General features: G+C 41.0%; 1 protein-coding gene across 1 annotated transcript in view; it reads right to left on the bottom strand.

Moving 5' to 3' along the window:
- Nucleotides 1–19,578, bottom strand: part of sez6b (seizure related 6 homolog b) — a 565,878-nt gene that overhangs the window by 217,199 nt on the left and 329,101 nt on the right. Inside the window, exons 3-4 of the mRNA XM_060943954.1 lie at nt 12,413–13,102; nt 8,663–8,793 (exon numbers count right to left, since the gene is read on the bottom strand). Coding sequence (XP_060799937.1) covers nt 8,663–8,793; nt 12,413–13,102 — 821 coding nt within the window. The remainder of the gene's footprint in view (nt 1–8,662; nt 8,794–12,412; nt 13,103–19,578) is intronic.

Raw genomic sequence — 19,578 nt, 5'->3', positions numbered from 1 at the left:
CTCAGCCAGACGTTCCCAGCAGACCCTCAACATACGTTTGGGCCTGCCAGGTCTGTCCGGCTTCCTCCTCTGCCAGCGGATCAAACACACCACCAGGTGGTGATCAGTTGACAGCTCAGCCCCTCTCTTCACCCGAGTGTCCAAGACATAGAGCTGGAGATCAGATGAAACGACAACCAAGTCGATCATCAACCTCTCACCTAAGGTGTCCTGGTGCCATGTGCGCTTATGGACACCCCTATGCTAGAACATGGTGTTTGTTATGGACAAACCGTGACTAGCACAGAAGTCCAATAACAAAGCACCACTCGGGTTCAGATCGGGGAGGCCGTTCCTCCCAATCACGCCCCTCCAGGTGTTACTGTCGTCACCCACGTGAGCGTTAAAGTCCCCCAGTAGAACAATGGAGTCCCCATTAATATTTAAATATTAAAGTGTCATAAAAAATATATCTGCATAGCGTAGAGATGATCTACATCATATTTTTCAAGAATCATGAGGGGGGTTTTTTAGCATTTTTTTTTTAAGTTTATAAACTTTGGGAATTATATAAGGACTTATAAGGAAAACAATTTTGAAGAAGTCCTAATCCATTCAAAAATTACAGGGGAAAATGTGTTACATTAAATTGCACAACTTCTTGTGGCCAATTTGTTTCAAATTCAGTGTACAGCTTCTATGAGCCATTATGAATTAACCTATTATACAGTGTCTTGCAAAATTCTTCATTCCTCTTGGTGTTTGTCCCATTTTGTCACATTACAAGCTGGAATTAAAATGGATTTTGGGGGGGTTAGTACCATTTGATTTACACAACATGCCTACAAATTTAAAGGTGAAAATTGTTGTTTTATTGTGACACAAAAAATAATTAAGATGAAAAAACAGAAATCTGGAGTGTGCATACGTAGCTATTCACCCCCCAAAGTCAATACTTACGTAGAGCCACCTTTTGCTGCAATTACAGCTGCAAGTCTCTTGGGGTATGTCTCTGTTAGCTTAGCACATCTACTCACTGGGATTTTTGCCCATTCCTCAAGGCAAAACTGCTCCAACTCCTTCAAGTTAGATGGGTTGCGTTGGTGTACAGCAATCTTCAAGTTATGCCACAGATTCTCAATTGGATTGAAGTCTGGGCTTTGACTAGGCCATTCCAAGACATTTAAAAAATTCCTTTAAATCACTCCGGTGTAGCTTCAGCAGTATGTTTAGGGTCACTGTCCTGCTGGAACGTGAACCTTCTCCCCAGTCTCAAACTTCTGGTTGACTCAAACAGGTTTTCCTCCAGAATGGCCTGTATTTAGTGCCATCCATCTTTCCTTCAGTCCTGACCAGCTTTCCTGTCCCTGCAGATGAAAAACATCACAGCATGATGCTGCCACCATCATGCTTCACTGTAGGAATGGTGTTCTCAGGGTGTTGGATTTGTGCCACACGTGGCATTTCCCATGATGGCCAAAAACTTCAATTTTAGTCTCATCTGACCACAGAATCTTCTTCCATGTGTTTGGGTAGTCTGCTGCATGCTGTTGGGCAAACTCCAAACGTGTTTTCTTATTTTTTCTCGAAGCAATGACCTTTTTCTGGCCTCTCTTCCATAAAGCCCCACTCTGTGGAGCGTACGGCTTAAAGTGGTCCTCTGGACAGATACTCCCATCTCTACTGTAGATCTTTGCAGTTTCTTCAGTGTTATCTTTGGTGTCTTTGTTGCATGTCTGATTAATGCCCTCCTTGCCCAGTTTGTGACTTTTGGTGGGTGGCCTTCTCCTGTCAGGTTTGTAGTGGTGACTTATTCTTTCCATTGTGCTATAATGGATTTAATGGTGCTGCCTGGGATATTTTTTTTATAGCCCAACACTGATCTATACTTCTCCACAACTTTGTCTCTGACCTGTTTGGAGGCTCCTTGGTTTTCATGTTGCTTGCTTAGTAGTGTTGCAGAGTCAGGGTCCTTCCAGAACAGGTTGATTTATACAGACATCATGCGACAGACCATGTGACACTTTGATTGCACACAGGTGGATCTTAATCAACTAATTATGTGACTTATGAAGTAAATTGGTTGGACCAGCTCTTACTTAGGGGTTTCATACGAAAGGAGGTGAATACCTATGCACACTCCAGATTTCTGTTTTTTAATCTTATTGTTTGTGTCACAATAAAACAACAATTTGCACTTTTAAAAGTGGTCGGCATGTTGTGTAAATGAAATTGTGCTAACCCTCCAAAAATCCATTTTAATTCCATCTTATAATGCAACAAAACAGGACAAACACCAAGGGGGATGAATACTTTTGCAAGGCACTGTATTTCATGAAGTTCCCACCAGCAAATATGGACTGCTGAAATTTGATTGACAGTTGGCAGCCATTTTTGTTGACCGAGCCATTCGGTATTTCTGGACATGCTAGTATGGTTGGCCAAATGCCATACAACCAAACACAATATCAAATTTTTAGCTTAAGTGGTTCTTCTCATCTCATCTCATTATCTCTAGCCGCTTTATCCTGTTCTACAGGGTCGCAGGCAAGCTGGAGCCTATCCCAGTTGACTACGGGAGAAAGGCGGGGTACACCCTGGACAAGTCGCCAGGTCATCACAGGGCTGACACATAGATACAGACAACCATTCACACCTACGGTCAATTTAGAGTCACCAGTTAACCTAACCTACATGTCTTTGGACTGTGGGGGAAACCGGAGCACCCGGAGGAAACCCACGCGGACACGGGGAGAACATGCAAACTCCGCACAGAAAGGCCCTCGCCGGCCACGGGGCTCGAATCCGGACCTTCTTGCTGTGAGGCAACAGTGCTAACCACTACACCACCGTGCCGCCCTAAGTGGTTCTTAAGATATTGAAATATTTCAGTTATAGCACCCTCTATTGACAAAATGTCACAAAATATGATGCACTTCTAAGAAATGTGTTGGTGATGAAGTGAGTTAAGTTTCATGAAATTTGAACTTTTACACCCCTAGCTATTGACTATAGAGGTAATAAGAGCCACACCTTGAAATTTCATTGTCTCATAACTTTGCAATGGGTGGCACGATGGTGTAATGGTTAGCACTGTCGCCTCACAGCAAGAAGGTTCTGGGTTTGAGCCCAGTGGCCAGCGGGGGTCTGTCTGTGTGGAGTTTGCATGTTCTCCCCGTGTCTGCGTGGGTTTCCTCTGGGTGCTCCAGTTTCCTCCACAGTCCAAAGACATGCAGTTAGGTTAATGTGGGGCGGAATTGGGCTAAAGTGCCCTTGAGCAAGGTACTTAACCCCTGACTGCTCCCCAGGTGCTGTAGTGTGGCTGCCCACTGCTCTGGGTGTGTGCACGCGCGTGTTCACTGCTTCAGATGGGTTAAATGCAGAGGATGAATATTACTGTGCTTGAAGTGTGCATGTGACAAAGGTATCTTCTTCAACAATTTGATGAATCAAAATATTTTTTATGTTTTATTACAGGACATGTTAGCAAACATGGCCAATTAGAAATACACAGAATTTTATTTCATTTTTTTTAAGTTGAAGCCGTTTTTGAGATACTGTGTCATTTGCAGTGCCCCATGGATGGAATCTCACAAAATGTGGCATGCATCCAAAGAATTTAGTACTGATGCAGGCTGTCAAATTTCATTAAGTTTGATCCTTTACATCACAAGATATTGGCCATAAGCCAGTAAGGGCCACACTTTAAATATTCATTGGCTCATAACTTAGAAACAGATGCACCAATCAAAAATTTCTGTACAATGTTTTATCAGCATGGGCTGAAGATGAAACAGACCGAGTGTCTTGAGAATTGGATGGAGGGCTTCAGACGAGTTCATTTTCCTGCCTTTTTCATGAAATTGAAATGGCAGTAAGAGTTGGGGGTGGAAAATGGTGGTTTTAGGCCCATTTGATTGGAGAAATTATACAGAATCAGAAGAAAGATTTTGGTGTAACCTATGTGGTTGCTGAGATATGACACACAAAAAAAATAAATGTGCTTAATATAGCGCTCTTCTGGCAGATTTGTTTCATGTTTGGTACATTGCTTCTGTGTGCCAGTAAGCATGATGCTTTAAAGTTTCATCAGGATTGGGCATTCACCATGGCAATTATTGGCTGCTGAAATTTGATTGGCCATTTGGTGGACATTTGTTGAGCCAGTCAATTGGCACTTTAGGACATTTAGGAAAATGGGGCCAAGTACTCCAAATTTAAGATTTCTAACTTAACTGGTTTTTGAGATACGGACATGTGTCAGCTGTAGTGCTCAGTATGAATGAAATTTCACAAAATTCGGTGTGTATCCAAATTTTGTGTGTATTTTGTTAAGTTCTGACCATGACATCTTGTGATGTCCTTAACTAGGAGAGAGAGAGTGTTCATTGCTCGCGCTACCATTTAACAATGATCTTTGTGCTATGATGCTTTTGGGAAACTTGGCACTGGACTGTTGCTCAGTGGTCCAAAGTCCTCTTTTCAAGTGAAAGTAAATTTTGCATTTCATTTGGAAATCAAGGTCCTAGAGTCTGGAGGAAGAGTGGAGAAGCACAGAATCCAAGGTGTTTGAAGTCCAGTGTAAGGTTTCCACAGTCTGTGATGATTTGGGGTGCCATGTCATCTGCTGGTGTTGGTCCACTGTGTTTTATCAAGTCCAAAGTCAACTCAGCCATCTACCACGAGATTTTAGAGCACTTCATGCTTCCGTCTGCTGATGAGCTTTATGGAGATGCCAATTTCCCTTTCCAACAGGATTTAGCACCTGCCCACAGTGCCAAACCTACTACCAAATGGTTTGCTGACCATGATATTGCTGAGCTTGATTGGCCAGCCAACTCACCTGACCTGAACCCCAGAGAGAATCTATGGGGTATTGTCAAGAGGAAGATGAGAAACACCCGACCCAAAAATACAAACGAGCTGAAGGTCGCGATCAAAGCAACCTGGGCTTCAATAACACCTCAGCAGTGCCACAGGCTGACTGCCTTCATGCCACGCTGCACTGATGGAGTAATTCATGGTAAAGGAGCCCTGACCAAGTACTAAGTGTATAAATGAGCATACTTTTCAGAAGTTGGACATTTCTGTATTGCACATCTTTTTTGATTGAGCTTAGGAAATATTCTAATAATTTGAGATCCTGGATTTTGGATTTTCATGAGCTATAAGCCATAAATCAACAAAATTAAAACAAAAAAGGCTTAAAATATTTCACTTTACATGTAATGAATACAGAATACATGGAAGTTTACCTTTTGAATTAAATTATGAAAAAATGAACTTTTTCACATGATATTCAAATTTTGAGATGCACGTGCAGTTTGAGATGCACGTGTGTGTGTGTGTATACACGCACGCACACACACACACACACGAAAGTCTGCACACCCCTTTCACCTTCTTCATGTTTTATTCTACAATAGACTGAGTTCATTTTTTGTCATAAAATTCTACACATAATGAAAGCGAAAATGTGAAATCAGGTTTTTAGACATTTATGCTAATTTATTAAAAATCAAAATGTAAAATATTATATGTACACAAGTGTGCACACCCTTTGATATGACACCCAAAAGTGAGCTGAGGTGCATTTTGTTTCCACTGATACTGCTTGAGATGTTTCTACAACTTAATTGGAGTCCACATGTGGTAAATTCAATTGATTGGACATAGACTGGTACCAAAATCCAGAATTGTGACACCCAAAGGCATTTTTGAGACAAAGTCGGCAAACAGTCTTATTTTGTCAATCTGGGTGTGCCGAATTCAAATCTGCAATATGCCGAGCTCTATCTGACCTCTGTTGACCTCTAGAGGTCATTGAACTTTGGGCCTGTAAACGTCTCAGCTGAACCCAGTTTCTCAGCTTTCTAAGGAATGAAATGTACAAAAATGATTAATGAAGTTAGCAAATGGCCTTGTTTGTTAAATGTTTGGGTGCTGAATTCATTTTTCATTTGTAAAACGACACATGACCTCTGATAACCTCAAGGTCATTAAACTTGGCTTATAGGCCTATGCATTTAACGGCATTTTTAAACTGACTTTACTCCCCCAAAAAGAATATGAACAGACAAAAAACAAATAGAAAGGAACAAATACAACATCAAATGCCAGTCCATGTACATGTGACTTACTTTTCACAATGAGAATGCCTAGGCGATCACCTTACATAACATTGCATTACATTTAGCGGTTATTGTTTATACAAAGCTACTGAAAAAAGGACAGATTCAGCAGCATACAAAATGTGGGGGCATACAGGGTATACAGGTTAATCAGGGTTAGTATATATGAGAGTTTTTTTCTTTGTTTGTTTTTTGTTTTGTTTTGTTTTAAACGGGGTAAAGCCTTTACAAAAAAACAAACAACAAAGAAAAAAACTCTCATATATACTAACCCTGATTAACCTGTATACCCTGTATGCCCCCACATTTTGTATGCTGCTGAATCTGTCCTTTTTTCAGTAGCTTTGTATAAACAATAACCGCTAAATGTAATGCAATGTTATGTAAGGTGATCGCCTAGGCATTCTCATTGTGAAAAGTCAGTCACATGTACATGGACTGGCATTTAATGTTGTATTTGTTCCTTTCTATTTGTTTTTTGTCTGTTCATATTCTTTTTGGGGGAGTAAAGTCAGTTTAAAAATGCCGTTAAATGCATAGGCCTATAAGCCAAGTTTAATGACCTTGAGGTTATCAGAGGTCATGTGTCATTTTACAAATGAAAAATGAATTCAGCACCCAAACATTTAACAAACAAGGCCATTTGCTAACTTCATTAATCATTTTAGTACATTTCATTCCTTAGAAAGCTGAGAAACTGGGTTCAGCTGAGACGTTTACAGGCCCAAAGTTCAGTGACCTCTAGAGGTCAACAGAGGTCAGATAGAGCTCGGCATATTGCAGATTTGAATTCGGCACACCCAAATTGACAAAATAAGACTGTTTGCCGACTTTGTCTCAAAAATGCCTTTAACTCCTTAAATAAGCACTTTTTTGAATTTTGGTACCAGTCTAACATGATTGAGGCTTGCCAACACCTGCCTATATAAGGTCCCACAGTTGACAGTGCATGTCAGAGCAAACTCCAAGCCATGGGGTCAAAAGAATTATCTGCAGACCTCAGAAACAGGATTGTGGCAAGGCATAGATCTGGAGAAGGGTACAGAAAAAATTGCTGCAGCTTTACAGGTCCCTAAAAGCACAGTGGCCACCATCATTCAAAATTGGAAGAAGTTTGGAACCACCAAGAATCTTCCTAGCCTTGGCCGCCTGCTCCAAACTAAGCAATCGGGGAAGCCAGGCCTTGGCCAGAGAGGTGAGCAAGAACCCAAGGGTCACTCTGACAGAGCTCCAGTGTATCCTTGTGGAGATGGGAGAACCTTTCAGAAGATCAACCATCCAGGCAGCACTCCACAAATCAGGCCTTTATGGTAGAGTGGCCAGATGGAAGCCACTCCTTAGAAAAAGGCACATGACAGCCCGCTTGGAGTATGTCAAAAGGCACCTAGAGGACTCTCAAACCATGAGAAACAAGATTCTCTGGTCTGATAAAACCAAAATTGAACTTTTTGGCCTGAAAACCAAGCATCACATCTGGAGGAAACCAGGCACTGCTCATCACCTGGCTAATGCCATCCCTACAGTGAAGCATGGCGGTGGCAGCAGCATGATGTGGGGATGTTTTTCAGCAGCGGGAACAGGGCCACTAGTCCTGATAGAGGGAAAGATGAATGCAGCTAAATACACAGAGATCCTTGAAGAAAACCTGTTCCAGAGCACTCTGGACCTCAGACTGGGGCGAAGGTTTACCTTCCAACATGACACCGACCCATAGCACACAGCCAGAGAACAAAGGAGTGGCTTTGGAGAAAGTCTGTGAATGTCCTTGAGTGGCCCAGCCAGAGCCCAGACCTGAATCCAGTTGAACATCTGTGGAAGGAGCTGAAAATGGCTGTGTACTGATGCTCCCCATCCAACCTGACGGAGCTTGCAAGGATATGCCAAGAGGAATGGGCAAAAATATCCAGAAACAAGTGTGCCAAGCTTGTAGCTTCTTTCCCAAGATGTCTTGAAGCTGTAATTGCTGCCAAAGGTGCATCAACCAAATATTAGGCTAAGGGTGTGTACAGATATGTAACCCCTAAATAACCTATTTTTGTCAGTAAAATAAAATTGCATATTTTCTAAAAACCTGCTTTCACTTTGTCATTATGGACTATTTTGTGTATAATTTTGTGACAAAAAATGAACTCAGTCTATTGCAGAATAAGTCTGTAACGTAATAAAACATGGTGAAGGTGAAAGGGGTGTGCAGATGTTCTGGCTTGACTGTGTGTGTGTGTGTGTGTGTGTGTGTGTGTGTGTGTGTGTGTGTGTGTGTGTGTGCGCGTGCATGATCCTGATATTATATGGTATGCCATGCAAATATCTTAAAGCTAATGCTTAAAAAAATCTGTTTAATACAATTTTCATTTTACGTGGACCCATATGGGATATGCACACTTCTTCAGGAATCTGCTGTTTTGTAAGGAAAATGAGAGAGCAAGTCTGTGAATGTGTCTGTGGGCCTGTATGAGGTCTGAGAAGTGATCTACACTATGTATCACAAATTGTGCATTATGCCACTCAGATTCCATAGTTAGAATAGCAGAGACATTATAAAGATCTCCAACCTGAATCTCCACTCCGTAGCCCATGTAGACGGTCACGGTGTAAGTGCAGTCAAAGTTGGAGTAGTCATAGCTGCCTCGTGGTGGTGTCTCTATATAGCCCCCTGGCGCTGTGAAATTGATGCTGCATGGAGCTATTGAAAGCAAGATAGAAAAAATAGATCACATCAGAAACAGACACACTTCCACCTCACTATAGTCCTATCTTGATTATATTTGCTGGGCTTCTCATTTCCTGCAGATCCAACAAAGCCTGTTTTTCTCTTCTGCTGTGTGTGTGTGTGGCTCAGGTGCAGTGGCTGGGCAGAGCATTTTCCAGTCACCTTTAGGTCTTTCCACTTCACTGCCCCTTTTATCTCATTTTGAGTCAAGAGCTGCTGCTTGTAAGAGAGATTCCTACTGGAGCCACAAGTGTATGACTGAGATTCACGGTGCCCTGACACCATCTGACTCCGTACACCTGGGCACGCTGTAGGAGTGTGCGCATTACCTGGCTTTAAATCAAGATGGCCCGAGCCCAGTGTTTTGATAGTCCTCTCTCAAATCGCATGTTTATGTAGCTTCCATGAACTGGAGAAATGTTATGTTTGGGTTTAAGGGAGAGCTGGTACACTTATAGCATGCTTGTTTTCTCTAAAATCTGTGCAGTTCTGGACACTTACTTCTACATTAACTGTCAGCATATTTTTTCAGATTTTGCTCATACATTTACTGTTTGCAACATTATAAAAAAATCATGGGTGTGACCTGCAGTATGATTGTAACACCTTTTGTACACTGCATCTTCAGGGTTGTCTCAGACTTTTAAGAGTCGCGAAACCTAGCAGCACTGAGACAGGAAAGACACACTCATTTTTAAACTGATGCAGAGTACATAAAGTTGTTTTCCTAATAATCATAGAATTATGATTAAACTATATTAACCATATACCATATTGTACTGTTGTAAACATGGTTACTATAACAAAAAATAGATGGGAAAAATAAAAACACACAAACAAAAAACAGGGATTTATGAGCAGTGCATCATCAAAATCTTTAAATGGGTGATTGTTCTGCTCACACTTCTCTGCATGTGCATAATGAACATCTAATGATCTATTGTAACTAGAAGGGCACTCGGTAGAGTGCATACCTCTGCCAAAGCCACATATTTGGATTTGCATCCAAATCTAATCAATTGCTCCTTGGCCCATGGCCCACATTTCCTCAAAATTTCATCAAAATCCGTTCACTACTTTTTGACTTGCACTGGGAAAAGACAAACAAATGGAGGCGAAAACATAACCTCCTCCGGCAAAGTTGGCAGAAGTAATTACCTAATATTTTCCAAGCAACACTCAAAAGTATGTTATACAGAATAATTGTATGATAGTTCAGTTGATTACAATAGACTCACACAATTTCAAAGATGTTTCGCTTTGCTGGCAAAACTGTAACCCAGGACTCCTTTTGGTTTCGATGAAAACGTACACTCATCTCTGACCAAACTTCCACTTGATAAAACATGTGCATAATATTATGTGGAAAGATATGAAGTCTATCATTCAAATTGCCATTGAGTAATTTGTCTCAAACCAAAAATTTAACTATACCAACTTTCCCAGATAGCTCATATAAGCATCTACTCTATATTGTCTTTTATTCTATCCACATTCACTCGATATGAGCAATCGCATGCTCTGATTGGCTACTCTACTATTAGGCTATCAACTCATATACCGTGAGTAGAGAAAAACAAAATGGCAGAGCATGTTGCTGAACCGGCGGCATGGTGGTGTAGTGGTTAGCGCTGTCACCTCACAGCAAGAAGGTCCGGGTTCGAGCCCCGTGGCCGGCGAGGGCCTTTCTGTGCGGAGTTTGCATGGTCTCCCCGTGTCCGCGTGGGTTTCCTCCAGGTGCTCCGGTTTCCCCCACAGTCCAAAGACATGCAGGTTAGGTTAACTGGCGACTCTAAATTGACCGTAGGTGTGAATGTAAGTGTGAATGGTTGTCTGTGTCTATGTGTCAGCCCTGTGATGACCTGGCGACTTGTCCAGGGTGTACCCCGCCTTTCACCCGTAGTCAGCTGGGATAGGCTCCAGCTTGCCTGCGACCCTGTAGAAGGATAAAGCGGCTAGAGATAATGAGATGAGATGTTGCTGAACCAACCGAGGACGAAGTAAAAACTCAGCTCAAAAACAAAACCCCCCAAAATACAAAAAAGCAACAAAATATGGAATGAAAGTATTTGATGATAAGAACATATCTTTTAAATTATTTTCAAGAATTATTGTTACAGCATTTTTCACAAATTGCTATAATATATTCATTTCACTGGCTTGTTTACATTCTTCATCTTTAAGCATTAAAATTTGTTGAAATTTTTTTAGACTGGTTCAAAAGCTCAAAGAAGTTTGAAAATTACATAACTGAAATGTCCAAGGAAGAATTAAATAAATGTCTAAAGCTATTCTATACCTCAGCATGACAGCAAGACGGCACTTTCTACAAAAAAAGTCATTTCATGCAGCCATTGATAGGTTTTTCAAGCAAGACGGCCTTTTGAGTTCATAAAATCGGTGAAATTTAGTTCCCTCTGAAATGTGGTCATTGTGATACATGTTTATTTCTGTAATATCTCACAAAATATCAGGCCATTCTGTGGCTGGGAAGCTATTTAATTTGAAGGGATTTCTGAGCAAATAATGTGCATGAACTTGTTCGCTTCATGCAGTCAAGCAGACAGAAGAAGTCCATGTGCGCATGCACAGGTTTACCTTCTTCTTTTGGGTTTTACGGTAGCTGGCATCCACAGTGTTGCATTACTGCTATCTACAGGTTTACCTTGACCGTGCACTGACAGTTCCATCATTCTGTCGCTAAATGAACAGCTGATCACACAGAGGTGCTCGCTGAGCGCCGATATTTATTAGTTTGGTCCTGCGTTTCCTTTCCTTTGCAACATAACGTCTTCTCGCTTTCCGTTACTGTAGTCGGTCTTTCACGTTTCATTCGTGTCCTCCGTTTTTCTCTCCCGTTTCAAATTTGTATCCCACAATCCCTTGCGCGAACGGGGAAAGCCCACCATGTGATGCATGACATAGTATCTTGAATTGGGTCATGGTGAAGCAGGAAAAAATAGCGGAGAATTTAGAGCCATGTGGCCTTAAATTCATTAATTGTTCTATTTAAAAAAAAACAAATAAAATTGGAAGTCTGATTTGAATTCAGTAGCTTTCGGTCCATTAAACAAAAATAATTGAGTGTCAGGGAAAATTCTTATGATCTACACTTGAAAAATCAGGAAGGCAGTCTAGCTTTAAGAAGTCCACCTCAGCGGAAATTATTTTGTTGGACGTTTTGTGTAAAGTTTTTATTTATTGAATTTGCAAAAGTCAAAAAATGCTCTGTTTCTCAAAATCTAGTGAATGTGGATAGAAAGAAAAAACAATTATTCCACTCAGTCTCGGACATGGCTTATAGCAGCTCATGTATGACTCAATAATTTTGTGGATTATTGTTCTGAGGTTTGACCAGTTATTCCTGATGACTGGCTGGTTTCACAGCATCACACAGTACCATGTTCAACATGCTAAAAGGCTGCAAGTAGCATTCTGGCATTGATATGGTGTCAGAGAGAAAAGAAATTCTGTCTCTCGACTCTTTGCTTTATTTATTGCACTAATATTACAGAACGTTTGGTCAAGGGCATGTTCTAGAGTGGCATGTTAATAATAGTTTGTTGTGACATCATTGTGCAGGTGGTGTTACCTGGAGTCTGTATTGTGGTAATAATAGTAGTGGTAAAAATAGTGGTTGTGGTAGTCTCATCATCCTGATCCCCAGATACAGACAACGTCAGTGCAGTTGCATCAGTGGCAGGAACCTTGTGCCTTTCTATAGTCTTTGAACTTTTGTCTTCTCTCATCACCAGTGTCGTAACACCCTCAGTCTTTTGTGTGGTTGCTCCATGGGGTTGTCCTGACTGTTCTTGGGGAACTGTGTGGCAGGGAGGTGGGGCAGAAGTTGGCATGATACTGGTGGTCAGTGATTCTGTGGACAGTCCATCGGAGCTCTGCCTCTGGGTTTCTCCAGCAGCTCCACTTCGCTCCAGGCTCCCAGCAGTGAGCTTAGTAGCATGCACAGAGAAAGTCCCTGAAGCCACATCGGAGAATGGGACTGCATCCTCATGAGGAATCAGTTGAGCTGATAGAGCCTTGAAGAGATGATGGGTCACCTGTCTGCTATCTTTGAAGTGTTCCTGGCTCTGATAGCGTCGATCAGGTTGAGAAATAGTTTTGAACTGAAGGTGGTGGTTGAGGTCGGTGAAAGGTGGGGCTGTAGTGACCGGGGGAAGTTCTCTGCCTGTGTCTGGTGTGTTGTGGAACACGCCCTGTTTGTTATCGGAGTCGAGAGAGTCCCCTCTCTGAGTGACTGCCATCTTTCCATCCATGAAGGAACCTGAATGAGGCACAAAATCGGGTACAATTAAAGTTCATTAATTTGGTTGAAGTTGTTTTCAGGAACATTTTTTTTTTTACATTTAACTCAAGCAGCACCTCTTAAACCAGGGCTTCTCAAACATTTGCACTCCTTTATAGTCAAATAAATTCCATGGACATCATTAAAAAAATATTTTTTATGACTATCACATTTTATGAAGGGCGGCACGGTGGTGTAGTGGTTAGCACTGTCGCCTCACAGCAAGAAGGTCCGGGTTCGAGCCCCGTGGCCAGCGAGGGCCTTTCTGTGTGGAGTTTGCATGTTCTCCCCGTGTCCGCGTGGGTTTCCTCCGGGTGCTCCGGTTTCCCCCACAGTCCAAAGACATGCAGGTTAGGTTAACTGGTGACTCTAAATTGACCGTAGGTGTGAATGTGAGTGTGAATGGTTGTCTGTGTCTATGTGTCAGCCCTGTGATGACCTGGCGACTTGTCCAGGGTGTACCCCGCCTTTCGCCTGTAGTCAGCTGGGATAGGCTCCAGCTTGCCTGCGACCCTGTAGAACAGGATAAAGCGGCTAGAGATAATGAGATGAGATGACATTTTATGAATATTATGAAAAATTAAGATATTAGACTCATCATTTAAACACTTAAAATTTTGGCTATTTATTGGAGCCATAGAGCTTTTTATTCCTGAACTTGAAACTTGCAACAGAAGTCATTAGTTCCATACTGGAATTATTTATAGGCCTTACATCTTTGACTTAAGGTTTGGATCAAACCCATTCAGTCTAACAGGCTAATAATTACACAATCGGTAGTACTATATGTCCATAATAAATATAATAGTTTTGATAATGGTGGGTTATAATTTCCCCCACTGTAAATTAATTACATTTAATTAACCAAAAAAACCCACAAACCCACTGGTTATGCTTCAAAGACCTCAAGAGGTGAACCACTGCCCTCAACACATGCCTTGGTTTGAACTGAACGATTGCTTTTTAAATTGAGCTGTTATTAGAAGAGCCTGCAGGTCATGATTAGTTGAAAGTTAGTGGTGCACATCATTTGTTTTTTTAGAGCACTACAGAGACCATATTTTATTGATTGCTACAGGAATATAAAAAGAACCTCAAAAACCACTGCAAAATGTGGTCTGGGTTTAATATTACTAATTATTTTTAAGCCACAGTTATTTCTTTTTACCCACTTTGTTCAAATAACTGGCTTCCTGTGAGGAATACTGTATGCTTCTTGGTTTTTCTCAGCGAGCGAAAACTTGTCGCAAAGGGAAAAGGGAGTCATAGTGCCCCTGTTGTACTGCAGATCAAGACGCAAAGTAAAAGAAAGCTTATCACTTTGTAATTTCTCATTCACACGCTATCTTTTCTCCCAGTCAGTTAATATAAGTAGATATTCATCACACGGTGAGTTTTAGTGAGTTGATCTCAAAAAGTGGTGGGAAAACTGAGTCATCCCCACTGTCACCTGGTGAGATGTAATCATGCACCCTTCAGGAGGCTGCACTGTGCTGGGCGAAGTGCTGATTCCTCATGATGCATCATTTCCACACTAATAGCTCTTTCTCTGTCATCATCTTACTAAAACCAGTCTGCTTAAAACAACAGAGTTCACTATATCAGCAACAAGTTCTCAACAAATCTCAGCAAGCACTGCAAATTGCCAAGTCCTGTGTAGAGAATCTGAGACATATGGCCAGAAAAAGATAATCTCTCAAAGCAAACAGAACTGACAGAATACATTTCCTCTCTTCATGTTATGAAGAGTGGAGAAGAAGAAGAGTATCATCATTTCCACAAGAAGCAATGGGTGTTTTATGAGAGACTGACTGTCTCTGTCATGGATAAAATCAAATCAGCATACAGCGTGTCAGTCATATCCAAGTAGAATGACACATGAAGGCTCTCGCATATGGGGAGAGGTCCTTAATCCTTGCCTTTTTTTTTTTTGAATATGTAAAAGCTAAACCTACATTTTATTAAAATACACACAGTGTATATTATCATTAATACAGCTGTATGTATAGATTAGTCAATTCAATTATTTTGCAATAGTTACATCAATATTTTGCATTTGCTTGGTGGGAAACATCATCTCCACAATTTCCTTATAATCCACCATCAGTGCATATATACCGAGTAAGCTGATAACTTGTTTTTAGGTCTTAGCCCCTGTGTCCGAAATCACTCCCTATATAGCGGACTATATAGTGAGGTCGCCATTTCGTAGTGCTGTCTGAATGTATAGTGAGAATTATTACACCCTATATAGTGCACTTAAAGTATCCCACAATGCATCATGAAAAGTAGTGTACAACCAATGGTCACTAATTAAGCAATATATCCCATCATGCATTACGGTCGCACTGAAAGAAATCAAATCAAAAGCCTCAAATTTGATGTAATAAAATGCAGCGGCAAAGAAGAAAGTATTCAGCCTTGATTTAAAAGAACTGAAAGATGCAGCAGACACAAAGTACTTTGTATTTATTAATGTGGGAAATATGCTCGGTATAATATGCTCATGCTCATTCTCATTATCTCTAGCTGCTTTATCCTTCTACAGGGTCGCAGGCAAGCTGGAGCCTATCCCAGCTGACTACGGGCGAAAGGCGGGGTACACCCTGGACAAGTCGCCAGGTCATCACAGGGCTGACACACAGACACAGACAACCATTCACACTCACATTCACACCTACGGTCAATTTAGAGTCACCAGTTAACCTAACCTGTATGTCTTTGGACTGTGGGGGAAACCGGGGCACCCGGAGGAAACCCACACGGACACGGGGAGAACATGCAAACTCCACACAGAAAGGCCTTCGCCGGCCATGGGGTTCAAACCCAGGACCTTCTTGCTGTGAGGCGACAGCGCTAACCACTACACCACCGTGCCGCCCCGGTATAATATGCATTTATCACAAAAATACATGCATGTATTTATTATTTTGAAAACCTACTGGCCGACTGATCTGGCACGTTTTAATCGTGTGACAGTAATGACATAAATAACAGTGCAACGCAGTAGTGTCCGAAAGTGTTTTTACATTTTATCAGTGAGCTCACTATATAGTCCTCTATATAGTGAGTAGGGAGTAGTGAATGAGTCAGTGATTTTGGACACAGGGAGCATTTTACAGGGGTAGAACATACTTGAGTAATTGTACTTTGGCATATTATCATTTTAACGAGCATTACTAAAATTGAATACTTGTTCTCTTGCAAAAATTACATTTCCAAAATTTATTAGGTTTTTGTTTAGAACACTAAAGTATGCATTACAAATCATAAAAGACACTCATTTGATCAATGATGCTATGGACCCTTTTCACGTGACGTCACGACAAACGCGGCCGCCATTTTGGACATGTACTACCAGTAGTTTACCACAGCCAACATTGAGGAACGGCAGCAAAGAAAGTTTTTACTTTCAGCAAGACTTCCATCATGCCACTATATTGTTGTGCACCTGGATGTAGTAACCATCAACAAACAAAGCAAGGTTTATCATTTTATCGGATCCCGACGGAGAAGATGGATAGCGACCATTAACAGGAAAGATTGGCAGCCCTCGGCATACCAACGCTTGTGTAGTGACCACTTTGTTGGAGGTAAGACGAATAAAATTAGCCAGAAAAGGCATTACATTGCTGTTAACATTCTGTGGCGGCGAGTGTGTAACCAAATAGGTTAAAATAACCCATTGTAACCTCTTTGTTCTTCTGTAGTAGCTATTGTTGACTAGCTAATGTCAACAACATAGTAGCTAGTATGTTACTGTAGCAATGTTTACGTTCATTCATTTGGATGACTGTTAAAACCTTTCAGTCTCAAGTTTTTCCTTTACTGTATTTACTAGTTTACTGTAATTATGATCCGGCAGCTATTTACACCGGATCCAGTGTAAATAGCTGCCGGAGCCAACGTCCAAGGTTCCGGAGCGCGCTCCGGCTTGCTCTCCCTCAAATTAAGCAGCGCGCTCCAGCTTGCTCCCGGAGTGCTCCGGCCGAGGTTCCGGAGCGCGCTCCGGCTTGCTCCCGGAGTGCTCCGGCCAGCTCCCGGAGTGCTCCGGCCAAAGTTCCGGAGCGCGCTCCAGCTTGCTCCCGGAGTGCTCCGGCCGAGGTTCCAGAGCGCGCTCCGGCTTGCTCCCCTTCAAATTAAGCAGCGCGCTCTGGCTTGCTCCCCCTCAAATTAAGCAGCGCGCTCCGGCTTCCGAAGCGCGCTGCTTAATTTGAGGGGGAGCAAGCCGGAGCGCGCTGCTTAATTTGAGGGGGAGCAAGCCGGAGCGTACGTCAGTGAACAATCCTGATGGAAGCAGGTAAACGTTGTTCTCTAAGCCTGCTAACCTCAATTTTTGCAAATACCTCTCCCTCTGCTCGCCCTGTAAATGCCCTACGTCGCTGGATAGTGAAGGTGTTTTCTGCATCTCGCTCCTTTTTCTTTTATTTTTTTTTCGTTTGTTGCCTTTCTCGCATTCAAACTGATTCGAGCCGAAGTCCACTACATGTCCAAAATGGTGGTCGCGTTTACGAAGGTCACGTGACTGAAAAGGGTCTATAGATACATCAATTGAATGAGCTGCCATGCATTATTTACAATTCAGCTATTTCACAATTCATCCAATCAAGTTAATTAATATAGAAAATGACTATCTAGTAGGCATATCAGAGGTTCGCTGGCTGTGCTGTGAAAACTGTGTATGCAGATGCTCATCTGAGCTTCCAAATCTGTCACTGCTTAATTCTTGAATATTTTCTATCGCGAACACTATCATTAAAAAGCTTATAATCTCTGCTTTCCAAAGAAATTTATCTCGTTAAGATTTGTTCAGTACTTTGGGAGTAACAACAGGTTGAAGTTGGTACAACAGAGTTCACTGCTCACGGGACATCAGGAAACTGCCGGTGCTTTTTGAGTCATGGGAAAGCGGTCAGGCTCTCTCTCTCTCTCTTCTGAACAGTTTCTGACTGGATTACTCATGAATATCAATCAGATAACTTTAATAGGGATGTTCTCTAGCTCTCACTTTTTCTCAGGAAGGATTCAGCAAAATGTTCCATCAGCTAGTTTTGATGTTATGATTCACGGGAGACTGTGAAGTGAGTTTTCATAGCTTTACCTACTTATTTTTTCAAATCAAACTGATTCATTTAAATAAATAACTATTTTAGAATATAACTGGAGTTGTTTTGATGAAAAATATTGAGATCTTAGTGGTCGGAGTGAGATTTTGAAAACCCAGAAGTCAGAAATGCAAGTGTCAATTTCAATTCAGTTAAATGTTATTGTTTATAGGATGTGAATCACAGTTTTTTTTTTTTTAGGTTTGCCTTGAAAGCTATGAATATTAATCAAAATAATCACATTTTATATAAACACTAGTAGGCCCTACTTAGAAAGACAAAGTCCTACAGAGCACAAAGAGGGTATTAGAAATAATCTTTTATTACTTTATTCTGATAGAGAATGGTAGATGTGAATGAGGTTCAGTGCTTATTTATGCATATTTTATAATTAACATGGATTTCTCCTTCTTTGTGATGTATAAATGAGAGTTAAGATCAGCTTTATATAGCACAAATAAAGCCATTTGGTGAAATTTTGAAGAAGAGAGTGTACCGATTTAACGTTTGTACCTAATTCGCAGAATTAATACTAATTAAATAATAATTAGCATTTTTTTAAACTCATTTTTCAAACTTTGTATTCAGTATACAACCATCTTTGTGCCTGACAATTTCCATGTAAATATCTTGAAAAATAAAAAAAAGTTAAGAAAAAATATTTGATCTCATTGGTTAATGAGGCCCATTTTGGACCATGTGATCCTCATACAGAGTATTATGGCAGTTTTCTAAAAATTAAGCCTTTTTTAAATCTTTGATTTGTAATATTTCAAGAACGGATAAACATATTTTAATTTTGTAAAAAGTATGTTGTCCTGCATTCAATTCTGAATTCAACTAGAAGCAATTTGGATTGAATTTCCACCTGATATGCCTACATCTATAATCATGACCGTTGGTCATCTACAGTGATCTTCTCATGCTGCACAGTGTAGTGATATAACTACATACATGTGTACCTTAGATGATGGATAAGCCATTTGAAGCTGAGTGCCTCTGGCCCTACCTCAGTAAAAAGTTTCAAAATACTGGAATAAACAAAGATTTAGATAAAATGAGCCGTCTCCTTTGCCAACCTAGAAAGCATGGACTCCATCTAATTTGAACAAGAGTGTTGAGGTGCATTTTGGTAAATTGCTAACATTAAGTGGATATATTTAACTAAATTAGCTTGGCTGGATACTTTTACTTTTTAAGTAAGATTTTGACAGATTATTTCTACTTTCACTTAAGTTTAATTTCTCAGTACTTTTTCTATATCTGGTGATGTAGCTGTAGTGTGTTCAAGCAGAAATGAAACCATTTCAGTAGTCACTCAGCTCTCTATGGTGTTAAACACTCAATAGT

The sequence above is a fragment of the Neoarius graeffei genome, chromosome 17 (assembly GCF_027579695.1).
Source record: "Neoarius graeffei isolate fNeoGra1 chromosome 17, fNeoGra1.pri, whole genome shotgun sequence".
NCBI classification, from domain to species: Eukaryota; Metazoa; Chordata; class Actinopteri; order Siluriformes; family Ariidae; genus Neoarius; species Neoarius graeffei.
The sequence above is the reverse complement of the archived record's forward strand: the minus strand, read 5'-3'. Positions and strand labels throughout refer to the sequence as shown.